This window comes from Ochlerotatus camptorhynchus, unplaced genomic scaffold, assembly GCF_037179485.1.
Source record: "Ochlerotatus camptorhynchus isolate MF236.1 unplaced genomic scaffold, CSIRO-AGI_Acam_v1.1 ptg000093l, whole genome shotgun sequence".
Classification (NCBI taxonomy): domain Eukaryota; kingdom Metazoa; phylum Arthropoda; class Insecta; order Diptera; family Culicidae; genus Ochlerotatus; species Ochlerotatus camptorhynchus.
The window spans coordinates 629,424-655,589 of record NW_027040583.1 but is presented as its reverse complement, the minus strand read 5'-3'; the positions used below and the strand labels follow the sequence as shown (position 1 = coordinate 655,589).

The window sequence follows — 26,166 nt, the reverse complement described above, 5'->3', positions numbered from 1 at the left end:
ACATTGTGATATTACACAACCGATGGATTGACCTGGTTGCAGCAGTTTCGATGTAATATTCAACAACTTTTTTTGCTGTGTTCTTTTAATATATAAAAGAGAAAATAATTAATTAACTTTCTCTTCTTCTTAAAATGGTGGATATCCATAATAAACAAATACCATAAACGAACAATGTCCCGGATGGGTAAACTATCCCACAAATGGTTTGGATGATACCCGAACACGTCGTTAAGCTCTCTTTTATGGTTATTTTTATTAGGGACGTTACATTGGTCTATTTGAAAAGTGACGCGAGAATTATGTGGTTATCGATTATTATCTCGCTCTAACCGATTATTTTACGACATCCCTATCCAAACGTCAAACTTGTAAACAAAAACAAGCTCAACAGCGCGAAGCGATGAGACCAACAGGAATAAAAGCTTGGTCGTTCGTTTAAAATATAAAGTTTGTAGTAATCATGGAGAATGCAGCTGAAAAGTGTTTCATTTGTGCGGAGGAAACGTCGCAACCTTTTCGGAACCTGATGCAGCTGTCGACCAAGTATTCCGGCACTTTAATCTACAAGGTGATCGAGCGCTTCTTAGAGGGGGATTTATCCGAAAATGTCGCAAGCCTGATCGCTTCGGTAATCTGCCAGGAGTGTATGGTCAAACTGAACGATTACGACGCGGCCCATACGAAGGCGATCATCATCCAACAGGAGTTTACCGACTTGCTGCGGAAAAATTTTACTATCATCGGGAATAAAATACAGCCGGAGGAGCAGATGTATTTCAAGGTGGAGACCGATGGATCATATATGGACGAGTTGGTAGAGCTGGATCAGATAGTACGGGAGGTCGCCCAAGAGGAGCCACCACCGGAAGATACGAAACCACCTATAGAAGGCTCGGACAGTACGGTGTCTATGAAGTGCAACACCTGCGGGGTTAATTTAGGTTCTCTGTACGAGATGCAGCAACACACACATAAACCTGTGAAGGAAGAATTTTGTATGGAGTTTTTGGATGATGTCGAAGATGATAATTGCGGCGAAGCTGAATATATTGATGAGGAGCGATTGGACGATGATGACAAGGAAGATAGGATAGGCGGGGATAGTGATATTCAAGAACGGGTACAATCTGATGAAGAAATCCATTTTGAGCAGCTGGATTTCCTCTCAGACATAGAGGAAATGGAAGACGAAAAGAGCGTAAAATTGCTTAAAGTTGGAGTGCCCTGTTCTCATTGTGAACTAGAGTTTAGTTCCAAGGGAAAGCTTAAGGTACCTATATCGTATGGAATATTCCGCCAGAATTGTTCGAAATGACCGTTGTGAAATTTCCGGAATTTTAGAATCATTTGAAGGTGCATCATCCAGAAGCTGAAAGCAAGAATTCCTGGGTGTGTAATGTTTGTGGATTGAAGGTTAAAACGAAACCGGCACTTGCATCCCACGTCGCTAAGCATAGTAGAGCATCGAACTATGATTGTACGTTTTGTGGGAAGAAGTTCCAGCAGAAGGGAGCATTAGCACGACACGTCCCAATTCATACTGGTATTCGAATGCTTTATTTTGTTCAGCGTTATTAAATATAATGCTAATATTTTTGTCTGTTTTAGGCGAGAGACCTTATCAATGTGATAAATGTGGAAAACAGTTTATTCACTACTCTTCGTTCCATATGCACCAGCTCGCTCATGGCAATATACGGGAGAAAAAGTGCGAAATTTGTGGATTCATGCTACGTTCTAGCTCTCATCTAAAGCGTCACATGAGGGTAAAATTTCTGAATGACATTTCCTCAATATTGCACAAGTTCATTTTATAGATATTTTAATGACATTTGTATTTCTGTAGGTTCATTCAGGAGAAAAACCTTTCGAGTGCCCCACGTGCGGACAGAAGTTTGCTCAAAGGTAAGTTTTACAGATTATTTCGAAAGATTAACGACGATTGGTCTTTGCAGGTATAACATGATGACACATCTGAAGGCTCACCAAGGAATCTACCGGGAGTATTCGAAGTTTTATAAGTGTCCCTTCTGTGTTCAAACGTTCCAACGGAAGCTAAAATTGCAGGAGCATCTCACTCGAGAGCACAATACGGTAGTGGACTCGGGTTTGCTAAAGCCGGTTGACCGTCCCAAAAAAAGCACAAATCAAGCTGTGGAATTTATAACCGATTCTCCTAGCGAAGTTGGATCTAAGTGAATGTTGATCACGCTTTGTTGTTTGTATGCATCTTACATAAAAAATGTACATAGCTACTCATGAGTCGCTTTAACTTATATTTCGAAACTCCGTAAAGCACATTATGTGACAGTTCTGTTTCTCATGTTGTTCACAATAATCTGGCATTTGTCCTCCGTCTCCTTCAAGTTTAGCACGCTGAACACTAGATTTACCAAGTACACGAGCACGACCATAAACAGTGAAGTGTTATACAAACAATTGAAACATCCATCAGAGAGCGGCGTACTGCACCGAAGTCGTCCAAATAGACCCATGAAGCCATGGATAGACTGCAAAATTGATTGATAAAGTATTGATGATGAGGATTGAAAACAAAAACGCATATCAGACTATAGATACTCACCAGCAGAGTCAATGAGATACCCAGTAATCCCAACATTATGTAATATAAAATTCCTAGATCGGGTCCAACTTTCAATATGTAACATATTTGGCAAATGTTGATAGTAATGAGCGTTAGATCGAAGATACTTTGTGTGAACATATTGTTTGTGTCATATTTGCCCTTGGTTGGCGTTGGAGCAGGTTCCTTCGTCTTAAGAAAAGATAACAGTTTGTTTCATTAACCAGTACTAAAATTTAGCTATTATTTAAAATACCAACCTCCTCAGGATTACCCACTTCCATTTGTGGTATTGCACGGTAAGTCTCGTTATTAGTCCAATCAGCATCCATTTTTTTCAGAAAATAAAATCGAAGAGCTGTAACAAAACACCTCTATGCAACTTGAAATCTAGTTGGAGTGCGAAATGTTTTCCCTTGTGTGATTTCTTATCAGTGGGAGATATCTTTATCTAGGGGCAAATTGTTTTAAAGAATAACGAATGTAGCGTTACAAATAGTAACGTCCGTCATAGATAACGAAAAGCTTTCGTCTTTTTGGTAGGCAAGTCATGGAAGTTGAATCGCAGGGATTGAATAGTAGTTTTTTTTTACGTAGAACTACGTCTTTGTGGACTGTGGTGGACATTGGCAAAATTTAGGTTTTTCATATGTAATCTTAAAAGGACCTAGATTATTTAATAGTCTATTAACCTCAAGTCCGCGCTCGATCACAATCTGTATTGTGATCAATCAACACTTAATGTACAGACAAACAGACACATCTCATTGAATATTTCTTATCGTAAAACATCGTCGCTAAAACATTACCGCCATCTGTTGAGTACGCTGAACAGATGGCGGTAGTGTGTAAACGTCAAACGCAAGGGAATTGACTATGCGCGCCACAGGTGGCGGTACTACCAACTACGATACTTTTAAATTGTCCGTTAAATGCTTGTTCGATGAACAACTTGGTAAGTGTTATGTCTGTTTGTCTGTGGCTGAACATTTTATCACAGACAAATTTTATGGTGAGTATAATTTGTAACATGTTTCTTTATTTTATAGTACGTTCAGACTAGAGTCGGTGTATAATGAGTCACGCCAAGAGTGAAGCCAAGTCTACCTATTGAACTGTCAAACCGGCTACCTATCGTGCAAAGTACGCAAACATTACGATGCTATGAAAGGTCCACGAAAGATATTGCAATAAAATATAAAATATAGCTTAGCTTAGCTTAGTCTGACTGCACGTATCGATAGTTGCACTCCGTGATTGATCTGAACCAGTGAAATTGTACAAAGAATCAACTGAATGGGGCTTGGGAGTAACCTGCCATTCTCAGTGTACATGTTCCAGTGACTCCTACCTTTAAAGATCAATAACGTCACCGGCCACGTCCTTGCAATCAGGTGGGAGAGGGAAGGAATGTTAGTGTGTGACTTTTGTTGTTTTGGGACCGTGTTTACCTCTGCATCCCACAAAAGTCACAGGAAGGAGGTTTTGTTAGTGGGTTAGGTTCGTTGGATCAGGATTCACCTTGATAAGTGATGGGATCTTTTGTTTTGTGTAGTTATTTATAAGTGTTTTCGATTTATGCTCTAAACAGCCGGCTGTCTAGAGATGTAGATCATTATTAGATGTGTGTATACCGATTTAAACCAACAATAAGGATACTGTTGGGGCCCCTCACAAAGTGTGATGATGGTTTATTTTATTTTATCAATGACCAAAATAATTAATTATAAGCGGTTTGAACCGATTTAAACCAACAGCAAGGATGCTGTTGGGGCCACTCACAAAGTGTGATGGTGGTTTACTTGATTGAATATAAAATAATTATTAGAACCGATTTGACCCGATTTAGACCAACGGCAAGGATACTGTTGGGGCCACTCACAAAGTGTGATGGTGGTTTATTTAGTTCGGAAGAAAATGAATATGTACACTTCTTTTTTTTTTTTATATAATAGAACGAATTTGTACTGATTCAAACCAAAAGCAAGGGTTCTATTGGGACAACTCACGAAGTGCGATGGTGGTTTATACTATAAGGGCATAAAACAAAATCAAGAGCCATTTCGGTTTCCATAGCTTCCTAGACACTCGGCCGCAAAATAATCTTATCCGACGGAAACGTCTCGATCATCGCGCGATTTACCGTATTGATTCAAATTCCGAACAGTGCGTTAAAATCATCCTTTGAAAACACCTTTTCTACCTAAAATATTGCTGATCCGCTCAGAATGTATTTAAACTCACGACTTATCGTAATATGGACATCCTAAAAGAAAATTTTTCAAAATCCGTCCCATACAAAAACACAAGTGCTCAGAATTTGAGCGTGTTCGTAATATGAATCAGAACGGTACAAACTGTAAAAATACCATTATACAATACATACTGGTATCACGTTTGCCCCATTCACATTCACTCATGCATTTTGGGTTCATTCACACTCTTAGTCATAGAATAAAATTCACGTAAAGTTTCGAAGTGGTTCCGAGAATAAAGATGTCACAGCTCTTCACTTTAACCCGTAACGGTTCTCCCTTGAGGGGAAAAGCATTCCTACACTGTGCGCCGGCCGGCACTCACGCCGGTATGAAAGAAGCAACTAGAGCAAGTTTACTCTCTCACACCATCGCAAAACACGCCCGACCAGGACAGCGCACAGTGCAGTTAGATGAGCTCTTCTACCACTACCACGAAACACAATTTCGGCGCTCACACTTTCCCACTCCAGCAAAGATCGACCGTTTGATAAGAATTTCCAGTTGGGAGAAAGGATAGTAAAAATCAAGCACACCAACAAAACAAAACATCACACACTCATAACGAATTTTGTATCTGCCTAATTCACAATATCACAGTATTAGCTACTCGAGAATTTTTGCCAATATTTTAGTTTGAAACATGATACTTAGCTGATTCCTTTGCGATTATGTATTTAGTCCAACTACTCCGGGCAGACAACATTCCTCACAGCCAGAGCATAAGCTTCGTCTCACGGTAGAAGTGGCATCAGGAGATATTTTGCTGTCAATACACACACTCACACCCGTTATTATACTGCTATCCACGTATCCGAAGTATAGACAAAAAAAAAAAAAATATGGCTGACTCAAACTTTCCCTTTCCAGAGCAACATAAATTAGGACTCCTGTCCATATTTAGACACCGTTTTCACTAAAACTCGTTGACCTGTACTGTATTTCACTTAATGCTAACACTTCCATCAAATTAAAATATTTAACACCGGCTTAAACTCACGAAATAGTTTCTTAATATCAGTCCTACAAAAAACAACGACCGAACGCAGGGCCAGTGAGGCCAGATCTCCTATTGCAATAAAATATAAAATATAATCGAAGAACTGCCTACGATGAATTTTTCTTCATTTACCGTCAACAGTCACTCGTCAGCTGGCAGAATAAGTGGAGTGAAGGGAGTTTGGGACGATGGCTATATTCGATCATCCCGAAGAGTCTTTGGTTCAAGGGGTTGGATGTGGGTCGAGACTTCATTCGTATGATGTCTCGCCTCATGTCCAATCACTTTTCGTTAAACGCTCACTTGTTCCGTGTTGGGCTGGAGGACAGCAATCTCTGTGAATGTGGACAAGGTTACCAGGACGCCGATCATATTATTTGGTCATGTGTTGAGCATCGTGGAGTCAGATCTGAGCTGTACGATTCCCTTCGGGCTCGAGGTAGTCAACCTAATGTTTCAGTTCGGGATATTTTGGCTAGACGTGATCTGGAGTTTATGAAACTCATATATGTTTACTTTAAGAATATTAACCTTAGATTGTAAGTTTGATTAACCTTGTGTTTAGTTTATATTTTGTACGTGTGGGTTTGTTTTCAAGATGAATAGAACTAAGTTCATGTTTTAGGATTAATTAAACATTTGTATCGTAAACCACATTTCAAACCTCCTTCTCCCTTTTCCCATCCAAAAAAATTGTAAATCTCCACTTACCTCGAGACAACCGCGAGTATCCGGTCCAGCTCCTTTAACTTTAAATATAAGATATCAATAATGTATAACGAAAATGATAACTCGACTCTGTAAAGTTTATTCGATTAAGCCTGTACAAATAAAGTAATTAATAAAAAAAAAATCGAAGAAATGATCATAAAAACGCAGTGAGCAATAAATTGTCATGGGATACGTTTGGTAATGATCAGTTATGAAAATTTCTACTATTTTTGGTTAAGATAATTTGAATAAATCACTGATATAATGATTTACTACAGCCGCTATTTTTTTCTCGCTAGAAGTCATTTGAAGTTGATGTAGAAGTCCTCTGTAGCCAAGTGAAAAGAAAGGGAATCTTTCGAAAACCGTGATGCGAGTTCAACTGTTTTCTCTTGGCGTGACTCATTATACACCGACTCTAGTTCAGACTACAGAGTTATAACAACCGGTGGAAACTAACGATTTTAAATTGGCTCACTGCTTGACTAGCCTATTGGTCCCAAGCAAATCGATTAATGTACCCCATTCTAGTCAAAATTCTAGTACTGCACAATGTTTGTTTAGATTCGCTATGAAAGTTTGGCAGATAAAATAAGGGGTTCATGGATTTTCCTATGTTTCGAGGGGTGCATCGATTAGCTCGGGACCGACGATAGTACCAGAGGTGAGCCAAAAACTTGAGCACGTTTCTTCGGGACCTACTAGTCTTAAACGCTGTCCAGACTGGAGAGTTATAACATGTTATAACGGTTGTCAAATAATTGCAACACAGAAACCACCATCAAGATAGCGCTATAACATGTTATAACTCTGTAGTCTGAACGTACTATTATAGTACGTTCAGACTACAGATTTATAACATGTTATAACGCTATCTTGATGGTGCTTTCTGTGTTGCAATTATTTGACAACCGTTATAACATGTTATAACTCTCCAGTCTGTACAGCGTTTTAGCAACAATCAATACGAAACTAACGATTTTAAATTGGCTCACTACTTGACTGGCCTATTGGTCCCAAGCAAACGATTATCGTACCATAGAGGTAACTCTAAGACCACTGGGTCCCGAAGAAAATCATTATTATTTTTGGCTCACTCAGTACCAGAACAACGGTCCCAAGCAGTCCCAAGCTATTTCACTCACCCCTGCATGTTCTGCATGAATCCACACACCCCTGATGTTATCTGTCAAACTTTCATAGCGAATCAAAACAAACATAGTGTAGTAATAGAATTTCAACTAGAATAGGGTACGTTAATCGTTTGCTTGGGACCAATAGGCTACTAAAGTGGTGAGCCAATTTAAAATCGTTAGTTTCGTATTGATTGTTGATCGTACCCCATTATAGTCAAAATTCTAGTACTACACAATGTTTGTTTTGATTAGCTATGAAAGTTTGACAGATAAAATGAGGGGTTAGTGGATTTTCATATGTTTCGAGGGGTGAATCGATTAGCTTGGGACCGAAGAGAGTTCCAGAGCTGAGCCAAAAAGTTGAGCACGTTTCTTCGGGACCATCTAGTCTTAGAGTTACCTCTATGGTTTTAGTCTGACGACAAGGAGTACCATGGATTGAAATGCGAGAAAAGTAGCGATAATAAAACCGCTAGCCAAATAGCTTTCTTCGTCATAATACGATCAGCACTCGGTGTGGTCGAACACAAGTATTCTTTTCTCCCGTGTTTTCGAAAGTTTTTTTCTCGCGCGTTGTCGAACGTTTTTTCGTTCTACCCAAGCATGGATAAACCGGGCCCAAGCGGTAGCCAGAATCAAGGCGGTAAGCGGTCGGTGGATAACAATGTCGATGCCAGACATACGAAGCTAGTGCTAGCCCTCAACCAGTTCTCGCTGCTCCAGGAGGATGATGGCGAAAGGCGTGAAAGCGTTGAGAAAAAGGAGAAGTTGCCTCCTTTCTATGTCAACGCGCCACGCGAGCTGTTTGACAATCTGAATGTGCTAGTCCGTAGTCCGTAGAGCTACGGGCCGAATTCCGTCTCTGCGCTGATGGCGTGAAAATCACCGTCCCCTCGGCGGAACATTATAAATCAGTGGCGAAGACACTGTAACTCTGGAAGATTGAATTATTCACCCACGACGTGCCGTCGACGAAGCCCTTCAAGGTCATTCTACGCGGGCTGCACGAGCTGGATGTTTGGGTTGATGAAAAAGAGCTGAAACGCAACAACCTTCAACTCGTGAAGGTTTTCGTGATCAAAAGCCATAACGAGGCGATCAAGTATCGCGAACAACTGTACCTGGTGCATTTGGTTAGCGGATCCACAAACAGGAGGCAGCTTCAAAGCACCCGAACGCTCCTCAGTGTCGTCGTCGAGTAGGAACGGTACAACCCGGTCCACCGTGAAGTGACGCAGTGTACCAGCTGCTTGAATTTCGGACATGGCGTGCATAACTGCTATATGAAATCGCGTTGCTCCAAATGCGACAACATGTCACTGCCCAATGCATCGTGGACAGGAAGGACAAGCAGTCAACCTGTGTCAACTGCGGGAATGCCCACACATCGACAAGTCGATCGTGTCCTAAGCGGGCCGAATTCATCGCACTGCGTAATTGCGTAATTGCGCATTGCACCACCGACAAACCGACATGAATGACCATACAAGGAACCATCAATTTCTGATCAAAGCACAAAATTGACATCTGCCGTCGTGTTCGCGAAAAGTGTGTATCCTAGCCACGAACACGCATACAAAATGTATGTGTTGGTTCGTGTCTAATCTATTCCGGGCAAATTATTTTTATCTAGATAACAAATTTCTATGGTTTTGACTGATAGGATCGCTGCACATTTGAATCCGCCGTTATGGATTCTCGATCAAGAGTTAAGTTTAAGTTTCATGTCGGTTTGTCGGTGATTGCACGCCGAACTGGTGTGGTGCAGAAATTCCCAATCGAAACTTTCGAAACTGAATTAGCGCCGATTGCCGGTGGTGCAGATGTCGACGAGGGGTTGATCGTCGGTGGGCAATGTACGTGGGTTCACGTGATGGATATTGTTGGATTTGGCCAACGGTTTGTCGGAGAACAGTTTAACGGTTTCTCCCTTCCGGATTCTCCACCGAACTGGGAACCTTGACGCTGAAGCGTGGAGTCTAGAGAGTGCGATTTACATCCTTTGGTACGCTGTGCCGAGCAATGCCACCCATCGCTAAAACCGATGCAGTGCAAATCTCAACCTGTACAAAAACGACCATGCACAAAAACGATCCTGCACAAAAAGCCGTCGAACGGCTGTTCGACACATTTCAGTAAAATCTCCACACAACAGACATTACCCAAGTAACCAAAACTTCTGATAAAAGGCTATTTATGGCTTAAGCAGCTTGGTTGAAGGTGGTATATAGAATTCTAAGCAGCCTTATTTTTAAGTCGTTATAAGAACTTGAAAGTACCGGTACCATAATTGAAGAGCATTCTAAGCAGCCTCTGGCGGAACTTGAACGGAACTTTTAGAAAATAATTTAAAAAAGGTTTTTGTCCTGTACACCAATTCTATATTAAGTTCGCACTTTTATTAAAGTTATTTCTAAAGGTAGGTATTAATGTGTATTGATTTATCAGCATTAGTAGTAGTAATGGAGCTGTTTCAAGAATTAAACCTAGTTCTTCTGCGTGACAGCCTCGGCACGAACCGCTACGTCATTTGGAATATATTAAAGTGAGCTTCTTCCCGTCTATTGTTGGAGTTTTCTGAGCCAGCTGACTGACTTGAATACGAAACACAACACCTTGATGAATTTTAAATTGGTGTTTGCCCGCATGGTATTCCATCACACTTGTGGCGCAGTGGTTAGCAATCGTAGGTCGCATGCCGAATACACGGGTTCGAACCCAGAAAATTACTATTTATTTTTTATTTTTATGTTTGGATATAATGTTGCATAAATATAAGAATTATGATTTATTCAGGCCACTGATCATTTCATATTTATGTACATTAAATTTTGTTACAAATAAAGACTTGTGCGGATTGCTTCATGTGGCATGAAAGTTCTGTTGGAACTTTATTCGAACTTTATGGAACTTGAATGTTATGTCGGAACTTTATTTGAACTTTATCGAACTTGAAAGTTCTGTCGGAACTTTATTTGAACTTTATGGATCTTGAAAGTTTGGTCGGGACTTTATTCGAACTTGATGGAACTTGAAAGTTCTGTCGGAACTTTATTTGAACTTTATGGAACTTCCCTAATAAAAATAATCATAAAAGAGAGCTTAACGACGTGTTCGGGGTATCATCCAAACCATTTGTGGGATAGTTTACCCATCCGGGATACAGTTCGTTTATGGTATTTGTTTATTAGGGTTGAAGGTTCAGTCGGAACTTTATTTGAACTTTATGGAACTTGGAAGTGATTTTAATCGTTGAATGCGGAACTTTTAGGAACTTGGGATATTCACCTAACCGTTCTACAAATTTTGCATACACAAGAAAATTTACCGCACGTAACTTCGAACCTACACTAATAAAATTCCACACATTTTTATTGATGAATTTCCATGTGAAATTCTACATGATTTTCATGTGACCACACATAAACAGAATCCACCCAGAAGCTCACATGAAATTTATGAGTCAAATGAATAGTATGTGTGGTTACACATGGCTTTTATGTGTATACATATTAAGTATGTGTCCGAAGCATAGATATAATTTGTGGATCACATTGCAAAAATTCATGTGTGGGACACATAAAAACAATCTTTGAAATTTTATTAGTGTAATGTTTGAACTCTACAGGCTAAAGGCCTGTATAGAGATCGAAGTGAAGCGAAAATCTCATACAAAATACTACATTTTTCACCTGCGTGAAAAACGCAATTGGCAAATATTTCGCTTCGCTTTGAACTGTAAACAGATACGATCCAGCGAAATCTTATTTTGTGGATCGTATCTTTTTCGCTTACGTTCATTTTTTTTCGCGCATGCAGCGCTAGCGAAAAGAGCAGCAGGTAAGCGAAAAGTTGACGTTTCGAGAAAGAGCGTATCTGTCAGATTTTCACTTCACCTGAGGTGTAAACTGACCGATTTCGTTTCACATGAACTGTAAATTGCGAAAAAAGGAAACTGGAAAATGTTCCACAAACATTTTTTCACAACCTTTTTCGCTAGCGAAATTTCATGATTTTTCGCGTGGTTCAATTTTCGTTTCGCTTCGGTCTGTATACTAGGCTTAACGGAAAGGAACGAGAAATGTAACATTAAATTCAGTCACTAATAGCGAATTCGTTTATTATGCGAAACCGAACTTTTTGTCAGTGCGAACCTCAACCTGAGGTAGGTTTTAAAAATAAACGATCAAACTGACGTTTGTCAGAACAAAAGCAGACCCGAGGGGGAAGACGGCTTTCATTTGAGTACCTCTTTCACTCAGAATTGCTCAGAGCTACTCTGGTTTGCTCTGGGAACTGATCTAATTTGTGACGAAAACAAAATTAGTAGGGCATATAGTTTTGGAATCTGACCATGCAAATGTCAGTTCGATAACTAAATGAAAGCTTTCTGCAGGGCACTTTTCTCTTTGGAATTGAAATGAAATTGTCCAGGATCTTGCTACCGTAGTTCTGGGAATCCTGATGCTTAGAGCAAGTGAATGGATATTCCCTTCCGGCTACCAGCTCCGGTAGGGACATGTAATTGAGGATGTATCACAGACGCCCCTCTAGCCCCATTTATTTTGTGTAAAAACAGCAACGTTATTGCGTGATGTTTGTTTTGCTACCAGATTCTCCGATGAATGTATTTTACGGCATAGATCACCGGCTGAAAAAAACTAACGTTCCTTTACACCGAAAACATTAATTGCTTGGGCTGCACTGTCAAAACAATTGAGATAATAAAATCGTTCATCAGAGAGCAAAGGAGTTCCTCAGAATTACTCTGGATTGCTTTTAATTTCTCACTGTCTTCTCCCTCGAGCAGACCCAATCTTGATACCCGATCCAGGTTGGAACTGAATAATAAACGAATTTCTACACACTTAGAAATTATCGCCGACTTCGGTAATTTTTACCGAAATCTGAACAGCTGAACTGTTCGGTAAAATTTATGCAATTCAATTCAATTGCTTTTCAGCTACACTGGAGTCGCTTTTTACGCGGTTTTTTTTACGCGGTTTTTTTTTACACGGTTTTTTTTTACGCGGTTAGTGCCGCTGAGTCGCAATTTACGCGGTACGTTTTTAATGATTTCTCGACAACGATACGACCTATCGACTTGATTCCAATCACATTATTCGTTTTAAACTATAGGTAATCGAATGGCATACTTTTAAAAAAATCACAATTTTTGGTGTAAATACAGAAATTTTTAAAATATGTCAATATGGATCATCCCAAGTAACAATTTTGGTTTTATGAGGGTTCTGTAGATCATGATTTGGACTTGAAAAATGCTATAAAACCTCGATAAAACCTGCAATGTTACTTGGGATAGCATGCTATAATAATGAATGGCATCAAAATCCGATTTATAAAAAATATTTAAACATGTGAAAAATCAAAATCTCGGTAGTTTTTTTTTACGCGGTTTTTTTAAGCGGTACATATCCCCCGCGTAAAAAGCGACTCCAGTGTACTTTGAAACTAAATCTCAACTAAAATGACATTCAATTGACAATTGACATCTACATTGATCATTTAAACAAGGTTGAACATGGTTTGAAATTATTTTAAAATTGAATAGCCTTTAAAATGAAGGCAAGTTTTACCGAATGTTCAGCTGTTCTGATTTCGGTAAAATTTACCGAACACCGAAACAAAATCTTAGTGTGTATAAGTACACTTAAGTACTAATTACTCGCACTCTCGCCTCTTCCACGGTTCAAGTCAAAGTAAACGAGTAGAAGTCAGGGGAAACATGTCAGAAGGGTCTAACTCGAAACGTAAACAATGACTTGGATCGTCGGTTTCTTACGAATGACAACAAACCCACTAAAACTAACTAAATCATCTGACAGAGAAATGTTTGTTCTATGAGTTGGTGTAGTCAGATTCCGTGGCTGTGTGGTCATTCAAGAGAAATCGACGTTCAAAGCGTTGTGACATGTTTCCCCTGAAGTTCCAGAAACCTTCAAATAGGTGTGACTTCAACGGTCATCGTGGCCGGAAGTACGTCAAATTACCGAAGTAATTCAACGACCTCCCAACAAACATTGAATGTTTAATAAGAGCTTATTCAGGCAAAAATAAGCTTCTTTAGCTAATCAACTCAAATTGTTTGTTGGGCTTCAAACGACAATTCTCATCATCTTTCTCTGAAAACGATTCAATGCTACATATTTTTCCTTATCATGCAATTTCAGTATACTGTCTTGCTCAAATCTATTTTCGGTTACTCTTTTATAAGAAAGAACGGTTCGGATTCGTACCCCTGACTTTAACGAATAGATAGCGTATTCGGGTCAAATTTTAATGAATTGGTTGCACGTATTGGGAACTCATTGATTTTTGTATGTCAAGTGTAACTCTTAATGAGTGGCGGTGAACACATTTATGAATTTAATTGTAAAAAACTATACTTCATGAATTTTGAATAAATGAAGAAAATTGTATAAATATGAATTATGTTTAAATAAATATCTAACTAAATAAATAATTAAATAAATGGAAGACTTGTTACAGAGATGCCCGATAACCCTGGAGGGATCGTTTTTGCTTACTGAGCAGAAAATCATGGATTTAACCCCAAGATCTCCATCATGGCTCTTAAAATGCATGATCACTAAACAAATGAATATTTTCCTTCGATAGTCGGCCTACCCAACCGTCCAACTCCGTAGCACGTATGACGGTGTCGCTAAGTCGGTGGCCTCTCGTTAAGTAAGTACTACATCAATATCTCCTTCCCTATCCCTAGTTATGGTAAAGATGGGCGGGGCCGGGAATAGCGACAGTCATGCTTCTGGAATTCTTGTTTGGATTGGAGTCAATGTTTACTCCCCTGCATTATTCCTGAAAATAGTCTGTCTGCAAGGGGTAATGTTTTATGGAGAATTAGGTTAGACGTCGATTAGCTGAACACCATTATACCGTATGGATTACTAGGTCGAACTTTGTTTAACCGAAACTGAATTTTCAGCCATAGGTACTTCCGCATATGTCATATGTATTTTATGAATTTGTATAAAAATACAATATATTTATAAATAATTTATTCAGAGTGCTAAAACCTTTCAAAACTCTAGGGATTGTCTTCAAGTTTCAAGTTTTTTTTCTATTCGTAATAAAATTAAGTTGGTTTTAATTTTGATAATACTCTGATTTTCCAATCCTGGATGGTTTTAATTTCCCTGAAAAAAACCTCACACATTTTTTTAATTGTCCTAAGATTTTTTTTAGAAACAAGTAATTCAAATTATTGATAAAGGAGACGAGAATCATGCTCAATAACATTAGGAGAAAACCAGAATTAATAATTAACCAGGGTGGAAAAGCGATAAATTGGTTTTACGAATTGTTTAAGGAATCTAAAGCTTGCAAGAAATTAAGAACCAAAGAACAGATTTTTTAACGTTACGAACTCATGTTTTGCTCGATATCTGAATTTTATTTTCACCTGACAGTGGCAGATTTTTAAAATTCGGAGCCGGATATAATTTTAAATTTTTTCTACTTCGATAAATGTTGAGCATTTCGAACATAATTTTTATAACCAAGACTTATAAAAGCATCATAACCCTGCAATAATAGTCATTTTAATGTTGTACATAAAATCAACTCTAAACGATTAGCATTTAGCAAAATCATGGGTTAGGATTAGATAAAAGAAATTAGACACTTATGATTATTTTTAGACCATCTTGGAATGAATTTTAACATAAAAGTCGCAAAAATCGACATTTTTATTTTGTTTTCCACCCAATTGTGATGTATTAAAAAATAAATATTCACAAGTAAAATTTCTGACACACTAGAAACAATTTAGATTCTAATTGGAATTCCCTTCACCATCTATTGAGTTTTTTTTAATTCACTCTACAGTATTTTTGGTATTCTCACGAAACCTCGCACTTCAGTTTATTCTATGTATAAAATACTCTTGTTATATTAATTATAATTCTTTTGGTAATTTCTTCAGATTTATCTATAAAGATTTTTCAGAAACCTTTTGAAATTTGAAAACTGCTAAACGTTTCCACAGAACTTTGTTAAAATTCTTCTTAGAATCTTGGAAGGGTTCTCCTTAAAATTCCCTAATATTTATTAAGAACCCATTGAAATTATCTCTCGAGCTAAACATTTCTTTAGAATTCTAGCCAACATTGTCAATCTTTGAAGTGCTCGAGGAAGTGCCAGACTGTTGAAAAACAAGCTAATTATAAGATCTTTGATAATATATCAATATGTTATAGATTCTTGGGAAAGTTTTAGAGTCATTGGAGTTTCATTGAAGAGAAAAAAAATTCAAAGTTACAAATTGGATTTAAAGAACAAAATATTAAAAAATTAAAAAATCTGAATATTAATTCTCAGTCTTTCAAGAATCCTGAGGTTTTCGTAGTCTGTAATTATCAAGAAAAAAAATATTGTTGCTTTTTTCGAGTTTTCTGAAATAATGAATCCAACTTCAATCTGATTCGGAAACTCAAACAAATGTGGAATATAGACATAAAAAAGCTGACAAAAGCTAGTTGAACTAAAAATTTAAACATTTTTCTAGATACATTAAATCTAAAAAAAAAGATTTTTCGACTGAGTTGCCCCCTGCACCCTCCCCTCCTTAGCTACGCCTATGGATCAAATTGAAATCAAAATTTGCTGTTATGATGATTTTTTTTATTACTCACTATGATCTCATTTTGGTTGAGTTGACGAAATAAGCAAAAATAAGAGTAAAATTATACATTGGGGACTCAAACGGAAAACTAATCCTGCACTAAATTAAATCAATTTGATTACTGAGTATAATTTAGATATAATTTAAATGAATACGTGTCTTGCGTAAATAATTAGCATCCGATGTTTCTCACGCTGAAAGCTCTCAGTTCAAATCTAACTCTTGACAAGCCACAAATGAGCTAAAATATGGTAATCAAAACACCCAACAGGGAAATATTAGATTCTATTTCAGATTTGCCAGCAAATTATGCAGAATTTGCAATGTTTCGCTACATAAATAGATTCTGTAATGTGGTCGCCGGAAGGTTTTTTGAATAATTTTGAAATTTTTATGTTAGCTTATTTTTCGAACAAAGTTTGTTTCTCCAAATGCATTGCGTCTAGAAAATCATCTCGTGAAGGTTTTATACAAAAACATGCATTCTGGAACAACTACACTGCAGTCCATTGCAAGAACTTACATTACATTTGCTGTATGAAACGTATGCAGAGGATGTAATAAATTCAACCTTACATTAGATGTAACTGAAATTTGTTTTGCATGCAATAATCGTTATTGCAACACCAGCTGAAATAAAATAAAATGTTCAACAGAAAAACTCGAAGCTAAATTGCATTAATTAAAAAAAGTCTTGACTGCATAATGAAAGCATAATATGATATCACGATAAGTTATAACGACATGAAAAATGTTATCAAGATAGACTTATAACCAAGGTTGCAAAGATTCATTTCAGCGAAAACAATGTTTTTCTAAATTATGAAATAATTAGATGCCATGATCAAATTTTGAATTGGTAGGATACAAGAAGAGGTTGCAAAGAATGTGTTTGACATATTAAACCTGATTATTTCACTTCATGAGAGTCACAATCAGCGATTTTTCACAAACTCACTCACTCACTCACTCACTCACTCACTCACTCACTCAGCGATCAGCAAATCGCTGATTATGACTCATAGAAAGCAAAATTTACAGGTTTTATGTTTCCAACGCATACTTTGTAACCTCTTCTTGTAAGTTACAAGTAAAACATGCCATCATACCATCTTTTGGTTTTATTATTCCGAAAAACATTATTTTAGCTGAAATGAGTCTTTGCAACCTTGCTTATAACATGTTATAACTTATAACTGCAGTCTGTAGCGAATGGTTCTGAAATGTTAGTGGGCTAAGTAAAAAATTTTAGAAATTTCACGGGTGAGTCTATTTTTTTAATTGATTTGTTTCATTATGGCACATGTATTCTGGCACATTATAGAGATTAGAACTAAATTATTCACTAATCATGCATCACTCTTTATTGTAATACTTGTTTTGTGAGCATTCAGATTGTTGATAGTATTTTTGCCGTGCCGTTGAATTGCCTCCCAAAACTACTTTACTGAGTTCTCGCACAGTTTGTCCATTTTATCTCGAGTCAACCGGAAGAATTCCCATTCTTCGGTTTCGGTCAGGTTCTCTGCTCCCATCCCGTGGTAGAACTTTTTCGCCGGGTTCCATGCGAGCACGTGGAAGTCGAATCGAGAGCAGCCATTTTCCCGCGCATGGTGCACCAGAGTGGTGAACAGTAGCTTGCCGTAGCCATGGCTTCGATAGTCCGGCTTAACGTAGATGTCCTCCAGGAAGAACGCCTTGCCTTGCCACGTAGAGTACGAGTAGAAGCAGATCGCGTAACCAATCAATTTGGTGCTGGGAAAAGATAGAGAGAGGGAGAAAGGAAGGAAAAATAATATATAAGCTTGACTGGAGAGGAACTGCGGGCCTAATTAAACATAGAATATTATGGGAATGATTTTGTTTTGATTGCCTGTCCGGTCAGAGGTTGTTCTTCTGAAGAGGCAGACTGGTGAAGAAGAATAAGAATTTTATAATGCTCGTTTAAATATGTTTAGTGATAAGATAAGCATTCTTCAAGAAAGCAACTAAGCTAGGCTGAATGTATGAGCGAGCACATTAGTTGCCCTGGAGTCGTTCAATGTTTGTTATCACCAGCTGTGTGGTTTTCCGTGCCTTGTATGCGTCAGGGTTTAGTCTGGGTTCATTATATGACGACGCTGGCTGTTGGTTATGTACAAACAGAAAAGTGGACAAATTCGACAAATTGAACGAATAGAAGTTTTATTTTGTTTGAATTCTGCTCATCTTATGGTTTAGAAAACCATTTAGGAATGCGACATGTGTCATTGAGTATTTCAATTGAAAATCATCAATTCTAATAATCTGTTTTTTTCCAAACGGGAAAAATTGAATGATCCTTGAGCTATTAAAAAAATTCAAATATTGTCGAAATTTAATTTTAATTTTTTCAATCACCTGCTTTGATTTCATATTACCCGAATGAATTTTATCTCGATCGGACAGCGGCGCCGGTGGTGTAGTGGTAAGCTTAATTACCTCTCACCCCAGCAGGCCTGAGTTCAATCCCAGTTCTGAGGCATAACATCTCTGATCACGCCTTCCTTCCATCTAGTTTTCACTGGAAATCCTATGTATGAGTGCTTATTGCAAAACAGCCTATATTACATGATATAAGCCATAGTCTGTACAGGGTATTACCACCGGTTGGAAACTAACGAGTTAAAATTGGCTCACTACTTGACTAGCCTATTGGTCCCAAGCAAATCGATTATCGTACCCCAAATATACGAAACTAACGATTTTAAATTGGCTCACCACTTTAGTAGCCTATTGGTCCCAAGCAAACGATTAACGTACCCTATTCTAGTTGAAATTCTATTACTACACTATGTTTGTTTTGATTCGCTATGAAAGTTTGACAGATAACATCAGGGGTGTGTGGATTCATGCAGAACATGCAGGGGTGAGTGAAATAGCTTGGGACTGCTTGGGACCGTTGTTCTGGTACTGAGTGAGCCAAAAATAATAATGATTTTCTTCGGGACCCAGTGGTCTTAGAGTTACCTCTATGATATTAGCGTGTTCTCAACTTAGTGTTCTAGATGCACTTCCACAGTTATTAATTGAGAGCTTTCGATGCCTGTACCATTTTTGCATTGATATGATTGTGTGGCAAGTCCAATCATACTTCTATGCCCAGGGAAGTCGAGAAATTTTCCAACCCGAAAAATTCCTAGACCGAACCGGGAATCGAACCCAGCCACCTCCAGCATGGTCTTGCTTTGTAGCTGCACCTTTACCGACTGTGCTAAAGGAGGCACCAGTTAAGATTTATCAGCTCTCTAAATTCCTGTGATCAACCACCTAAATGAGGCCCCTTACTTCATTAAATTTGAGAGTATTGTAATCGAACAGAAATTTAATCACCTTTATGTTTCGTGTGCTTCTCAAATTCAACTAGTTTTTGAAATCAAAAACAATATTCTAACTCTATTGATTAATTGATCTCAGTTGGTTAATTAATGGCACCAAGAAATGTGCGATGCACTCAATTATTATTTTACACGTAAATCGAATCAACAATAAAAGTCATGTTAAATGCTAGCTTCTAGTAAGGGTTGCAAGATAATTTAGGTACAAATCCCTGCTGCTGAATTGAATTTTGTTTTCTTCGCCCATATCTCTTTCTGAGTATTTCTAATCTAGAACACTGTTGAGAGACTGCAAAAATGCTTGAAAAATTAGCGTAAAAAGCCTAGAGGAATGATCTTGTCGATAACGATGGGGAACAGTAGCGGCGATAGAATTTTATCCTAAACTGTCTACGCGGTTGGCAGTACTTCTAACTATCAATGAAACTTTGTAGGTGTAAAGGCTCTTTACTAAAAGCCTTTACAAAAGACTTTGTCTACTTAAGCAACTTTGCAGCTATCCCAGCAAACATTGATAACTGAATAAGGGCTTATTCAAGCAAAAATATAATTGTTCACCTAAAAAATGGCTTTTTCAGCTCCTAACCAGCTAGAATTCTTATATCAAGATAGGCTATATCACGTAATATAGGTTGTAGTGGGAACGGGGTATAATAGTACGCTGAGACTACAGAGTTATAACATGTTATAGCGCTTTCTTGATGGTGGTTTTGTGTATTGCAGTTATTTAAGTCTTGAAAAAAATCTATGATCAGGAGCAAAGCAGTCCATTTATTAAGATCTATTTTAATTTGAGATAAGTCAATCTTCTCGAATAATTTATATGAATACTAAACTGAACATGAACGGAAATACAGTCTTCATCAAAAACAAAAGTTTAAAAATTGTTCAACTTATAAAAATCTACCCTTATTAATGAGAAAAGAAATCGAAATGAAAGTTAAGAAAGCGAACACCATTCACCGGTTGACTGTTGAATAACAAGAAATTAATGCCGCTTCGAAGCCGCTGTTATCAGCATTTTTTGTGCTCTCCATCATCAGGCACAAATGGATCATTACTGTTCACTGCCTGAACGCTTGAAGAAGACATGGAAGATTTCCACATGTTTGTAAATACTGTCTTACCGGGTCGAAAGGTCACTGCCAGACGTAGATGACGTTCGAATTTCTTCATTTTCCCCAGTCTGGACCGGGTCCGTGAGTTCGAGCACAAAGCTATGAAATACTGGCGTCTTTGTTGATTGATCTTCGTCGAATCCTCCATCCCGGATCAAGTCTTCTACCGTCAGCTGCGGTCCATCGGACATTTTTTCAAAGTCTGCCAGTTCCTTGAGTAAAGTGGATAGAAAAAAGTTTCAAAATGACGATAATTTGGAGAAGAATACTTCAGAGTACCTGTATCATTTCTAAAACAGCACCTAGATCTTCTTTTCTAGTCTTCCTAGCAATTACGCAATGTGGGGTTGCCATGGTTTAATTGAACAATTTTAAATTTACAGTTGCTCCTTACTTGTTCACGAACAGTCAACGACTGATACGTAGGACTTGTAGCTTCGTTTCAATGCTGATACTGTAAAACAAAATTATTGCTATTATCAGAACGATTTGCACAATGTGTTTTTATCTAATCAGTGAAGATGAGTGTGCTTAATGGGGGTTGATCTTATTTTAGAGGTAGTAACTAAAAATTGGGTGCAGGGTTAAACTTGAAATAGAAGGGTCTATGTAGGTTCAATATATCATGATGTGCATTGACCAATTTCGCATAAATTGAGGCATATATGGAAACCTACAAAATAAGAACGTTTTGGTTTATGCTGTGATTACAACCATCTCATGGAAGACGAACGTAGATTGTTGCTTAAGTCATGCTGATGACATTTAGGTGGTTTCCGTACGTAGGGCCCCGTGCATATACTGTAGGTCAGATTACTTGACTGATATATCATTAAATAGAGTATATAATCATACAACTGCATTGCATCCAGGATGGCCCACACTATATTACGCTTCCAGAACCAGAGTTTAAAACCGTCATAAGAGCATTTGAATTTTATTATTTGCTTTCTTCTATGTCCTTCAAACCTTTTTAAAACTGTTTTAAAATTTAAAATATTAAAAGTTAGCAGAAACGCTTTTTGGTTGAATTAAATAAAATGAAAGAGAAGATTTATTCTAAATGATTTGAAAACTTGATTACTGAGAGTATGGTATAAATAGTAAACTTTAATGGCATTACAAAACTTACTGTTTTTAAGTGGTTTATATGCCTAAAGTTAACTGTGAATACCAGATTTCCAGAATATTTGTAGATATGACAGGCAACATGGCTGCATATATGTTTTGCGGTTAAGAATCGTCACATAAAGCTGTTTACGTTTCTTCGATCCTTCAACGGTCCTATATGCTCCTACCGCGGCAATAAATAATTCAATTCTAGGCTAAACGACTTTATAGATGGGCTTTTGGGTTTACAACAGCTTGTTTAAAAGCAAAATGGTTTTATCAGTTTGACAGATCCGTGCGGTTCCAGAACAACAATTCTGAACAGTTTTGGTGTGCTTTGAGTGTTTCTCAGTAGCAATTTAGAGTTTTCTTAAGATTAGGTGACACGTTTTTACTATTTAAAGGCTGAGGCTGTGAGTACAAACTATTGAAAAACGATTGAAACTTGCCTTAAATTTGCGCCTCGGCGATGGGAGATTTTTTTAATGTGACCAAAACAAGTCGCGTGGCAAAATTGTCTCAGGAAGAGAAACCGGCTCCGAGCAAACTGCGGAAAGCGCATTGATTGCGCAAAGAAATTCCACTGTGCGGGACGAAGCTTATCAAGAAAATAGTTTGAAAAAATGAAGGCATTTTCAGAAACAGAAGGAGACGAGCAGTTTTTCCTCCTCATCTTCCTACTCATGTGAATAAATTTGTCAAAATCATCAATTTTGACATGACATAGATAAGTTTTTAATGATTTTGCCATTGATTTATTAGAAGCCATTAGGTCACTAAATGAAATTATTTAGTTTTAATTCAAAGCTTTTTGTTTTAAGATAAATTTGGATGGAGATGAAATAGTTTCATCAGGCGCTCTCTCAAAATCAAATTAAAAAAATGATTTATTGTTTTATAATGATATTATCAAACAGCCATACAAAATTGAACATGAGTTTTTAGCGCAGGAGTCTACTTTGGAGCGAAATGCACAATGTGAACTCAGTTCAAAAACGGCCCTAATAAAGTCATAGAAATATGTGACTAGTATCAAAACAACTAAATATAATTAAAACAAATTAGCCTCAATTCAATCCATTTTAACTTCATTATAAAAAAAGAACTAATAGGTTTTAACAAACACAAAATTATACTATCCGATAAATTTTGCACAATTTTTTAAAAACATTACCAATTTATCTGAATTTCTGCGACTCACCTAAGAGCAGCCCGTGACCCATAGTTTGTAAAACGCTGTAAGCTATTAGCAATTCCCATTGAAGGCTTCATGACATTAGTAGTGCTGTATAAGAGCTTATGAGCACTTGTAATGCTGAAATACACGTGATTTAAGCCTTTGCACTATTGCTTAAGTTTATTTGAGCAAACTGAGATAGCAACCTAATGTTACGTATTCTACGATAAAATCCGCTTTTAAGCTCTATTAAGCTCATATAAAGTTCCAACATAACTTTCTGGCTGCACACGAAGGCTTCAAAAAGTACCGATGCGTACTCTTAGCAACTTAAAGTAAAAAAAAATGTGAAGATTTGTATGAAAAAGGGCAAGCCTTGTATTTAGAGGAGGGGGATTGCCGTCAAAACATTTTTTTAGTAAAACTTTAATCACGTTAACAAATTTCTGTATTGAGATGCAGTTAAATTTCAATTGAACTTTTTACCATTTATAGGTAGAAATGCACTGGAAAAAGAAGTATTTGTAAAAAATAATAGTTAAAGAGGGAAAACATAATTTTGAAATAATTGTGATAAAAGTATTTTTTATGTAAAATTCCTGGCTCTAGGCCAAACACAAAGTTGTAGAAAATCATGAAAAGTTATCTTTAGTATAAAAAAAACAGAAACAAACAGTGCTTTTAGAGCAAAGTTAAGCTTAAAATATTCATATAAATATATTTTCAATTGTTACGAGTGTTTTTCTTTCAGTGTACATTGTTAATTTTTTTCTATTTACACTTTTCTTAACACTTCGTTTTTTTACGGCAACTTAATCAGAAAATCACTTTTCAGTGTACAAATTATCGAAAAAATAAACTTTTTCAGAAAGAGACCCTCCTTCCGAAAACATGACCCAACCCCTCCCAAGTAACAATTCTGAAGTCATTTGGCATCCACTCTGATTTATGGTGGTTTTATAATGGCAATGAATAATCCATTTAGTTTAAATACAAAATTTCACAGTGTAAAACGTTCATGCTTAGTAGTTCACCTTTTCACTGTTTTAAAAACCTGAGAAGTCAAAAACTGTCTTGTTTTAAAATTAAATTTAAAGTAGTTCTCAATCCCACCATGAAACTGTTCTAAAAATCAATCATAAACTTCATTAGCAATTTTTTATTAAAGTCTTGATAAAATACTCTATAAACCTGTTCTATCATTATAAAAAGCAATCATAAAACCATTCGGTTTTAAATGAGAGTAAAATGCATATATTATTGCCTTTTAGGCTTTTAAAAGTGTATGATAAAATCTCCTCTGTTTACAAATTGAACCTTAAGGATGGATCCTCATAGTGAATAAAAACCAAATTTATGACAAGGATAACTCGAAGGATAAAGGAGGTTGGAGAAAAATTTCAAGCGATGCTAACGACCGAAGGGAAGTCGATTTCAGTAACGTCCGGCAAAACGGGTACCATCAACGACTGAGCATCTGGTGGAGAAGAGTGAAATGAGCGTGGTCCTCAAATGCATAAAGCATTGTCAAAACAGTCTGAAAACAGACCAGCCTTCTCCAGACCTTGCGAATAGATGAAGATCGGAATAACTTGCGTCAGTACCGACAGCAAACCACTGAAACTGTCAGTTAGCGGACACTAGTTGATTTCCGATCCATAGCCGCGATTTTATTCGGTGAAAGGGTCATTACTTGGAAAAAAATTCATTCAAACGTTCATTCCTGCATCGTTTGATGGTGCACTTCCAGAACCATCCGGAAGAAGGGGATCTTTTCGGGAATGATCGAGGTTACAGCTGTGCGAAATGCGAAATGTTGTGAACACTTTCTGAGTAACTGCTTCCAAGCCATCGGGAGAGAATCGCCTGGAAGAACGCTGAATCGCACAGCGTAACTATCGAAAGATAAACAAACTTTGACGTTTAACATTTTGTAGGCAACATTGCCGCCATAAATGCTGCCATAAATCTGAACGGGTTAGAATCAAGGAAAATGGCTTTAGATAAATACAATTCAGTCCACAAGTTTTCTTCATAAAAGCCATTTCAAAACCTTATGAATTTGTTAAGGATTTCTTGAAAGCAAAATAACTTTTTCACAAATGGCCCATGAAAATCAGCTTTTAATGCCTCCGCCATATTACAATTATTTTGTTTTTGTTTTTTTACAATCTTCGATTTTAAATCTATATTTCCTTGGATATAACTTTATTTTAGTTAATTTAGCAATGAGGAAATATTTAGAATGCAAAAATCATGAGAAACAAAAATCTCGGCTAAGCTTAATGATCGATCTGAAGAATATATTTTTTTCTTAATGTTAAATAAATAGTAAAATTGATTTTTTCCGTGGGCGGACTCAAGTTTTTCGATGTTTTCACGTACATTTCACATCAAATTTTATATGGCACCTAAAACGCTGGCCAGACTGAGCAGTTATAACATGTTATAACGGTTGTCAACTAATTGCAACACAGAAACCACCATCAAGATAGCGCTATAACATGTTATAACTCTGTAGTCTGAACGTACTATAAAACTAGGCCACTTAATGAGAACTATTTTATAATTTTTGAAATTCGGCAGGATTTTTATATGATCAGTTTTTATTTTAATTATTTTGGTAAGATCGGATGGTATTTATGAATCCTTTTTTATCTTGATTGTTGTTTTTCTAGTGAACTTAGCAAGCAGCTAGGGTAAATTGTTCGGATAATGGTTTTAATTGTTGTCAAATAGCTTTTATTGTAGCTTAAATACGGGTTTGAAATGGATCTCAATGCGTTTATCGTACAACCATTTTGCAGTAAATCAATCTTGAAGGGCTTCGAAAATATACCCTTCAGAACCTTTTCCAGAGTGGGCCAACTAGACAGATTCTAGCATCAATGAGGTTTTGGTGGATGCATCAATGGCAAAGCAGTCTTGACCAGGGTTTTATGAATGTTGTTTTATAGTAGCTTTGTAGTATTTCATAAAACTTAAAATGTTACTTGGGCTGTTTGACCTTAAATCATTATATTATATATAGATATAATATAATAAAACAGC

At 37.1% G+C, this 26,166-nt stretch overlaps 4 protein-coding genes across 4 annotated transcripts in view; 2 read left to right on the top strand and 2 right to left on the bottom strand.

Annotated features, from left to right (window-relative positions):
- The window catches only part of LOC135698664 (GATA-binding factor A-like), a 444,653-nt gene that overhangs the window by 110,421 nt on the left and 308,066 nt on the right, over positions 1–26,166 (top strand). The window lies entirely within an intron of this gene.
- On the top strand, positions 402–2,253 carry LOC135698663 (zinc finger protein 484-like). The gene is made up of 5 exons (XM_065218736.1): positions 402–1,273; positions 1,345–1,546; positions 1,612–1,769; positions 1,850–1,908; positions 1,959–2,253. The coding sequence occupies exons 1-5, from the start codon at positions 464–466 to the stop codon at positions 2,200–2,202; spliced, it is 1,473 nt and encodes a 490-aa protein (XP_065074808.1). The 5' UTR covers positions 402–463; the 3' UTR covers positions 2,203–2,253.
- Positions 2,249–2,992, bottom strand: LOC135698670 (uncharacterized). Its single transcript, XM_065218748.1, has 3 exons — positions 2,848–2,992; positions 2,588–2,779; positions 2,249–2,513 (listed from the first exon to the last, which is right to left on the bottom strand). Exons 1-3 carry the CDS (start codon positions 2,917–2,919, stop codon positions 2,304–2,306), a joined length of 474 nt encoding a protein of 157 aa, XP_065074820.1. The 5' UTR covers positions 2,920–2,992; the 3' UTR covers positions 2,249–2,303.
- LOC135698668 (thialysine N-epsilon-acetyltransferase) lies at positions 17,779–21,197 on the bottom strand. The gene is made up of 3 exons (XM_065218746.1): positions 21,108–21,197; positions 20,838–21,040; positions 17,779–18,109 (listed from the first exon to the last, which is right to left on the bottom strand). Exons 1-3 carry the CDS (start codon positions 21,180–21,182, stop codon positions 17,794–17,796), a joined length of 594 nt encoding a protein of 197 aa, XP_065074818.1. The 5' UTR covers positions 21,183–21,197; the 3' UTR covers positions 17,779–17,793.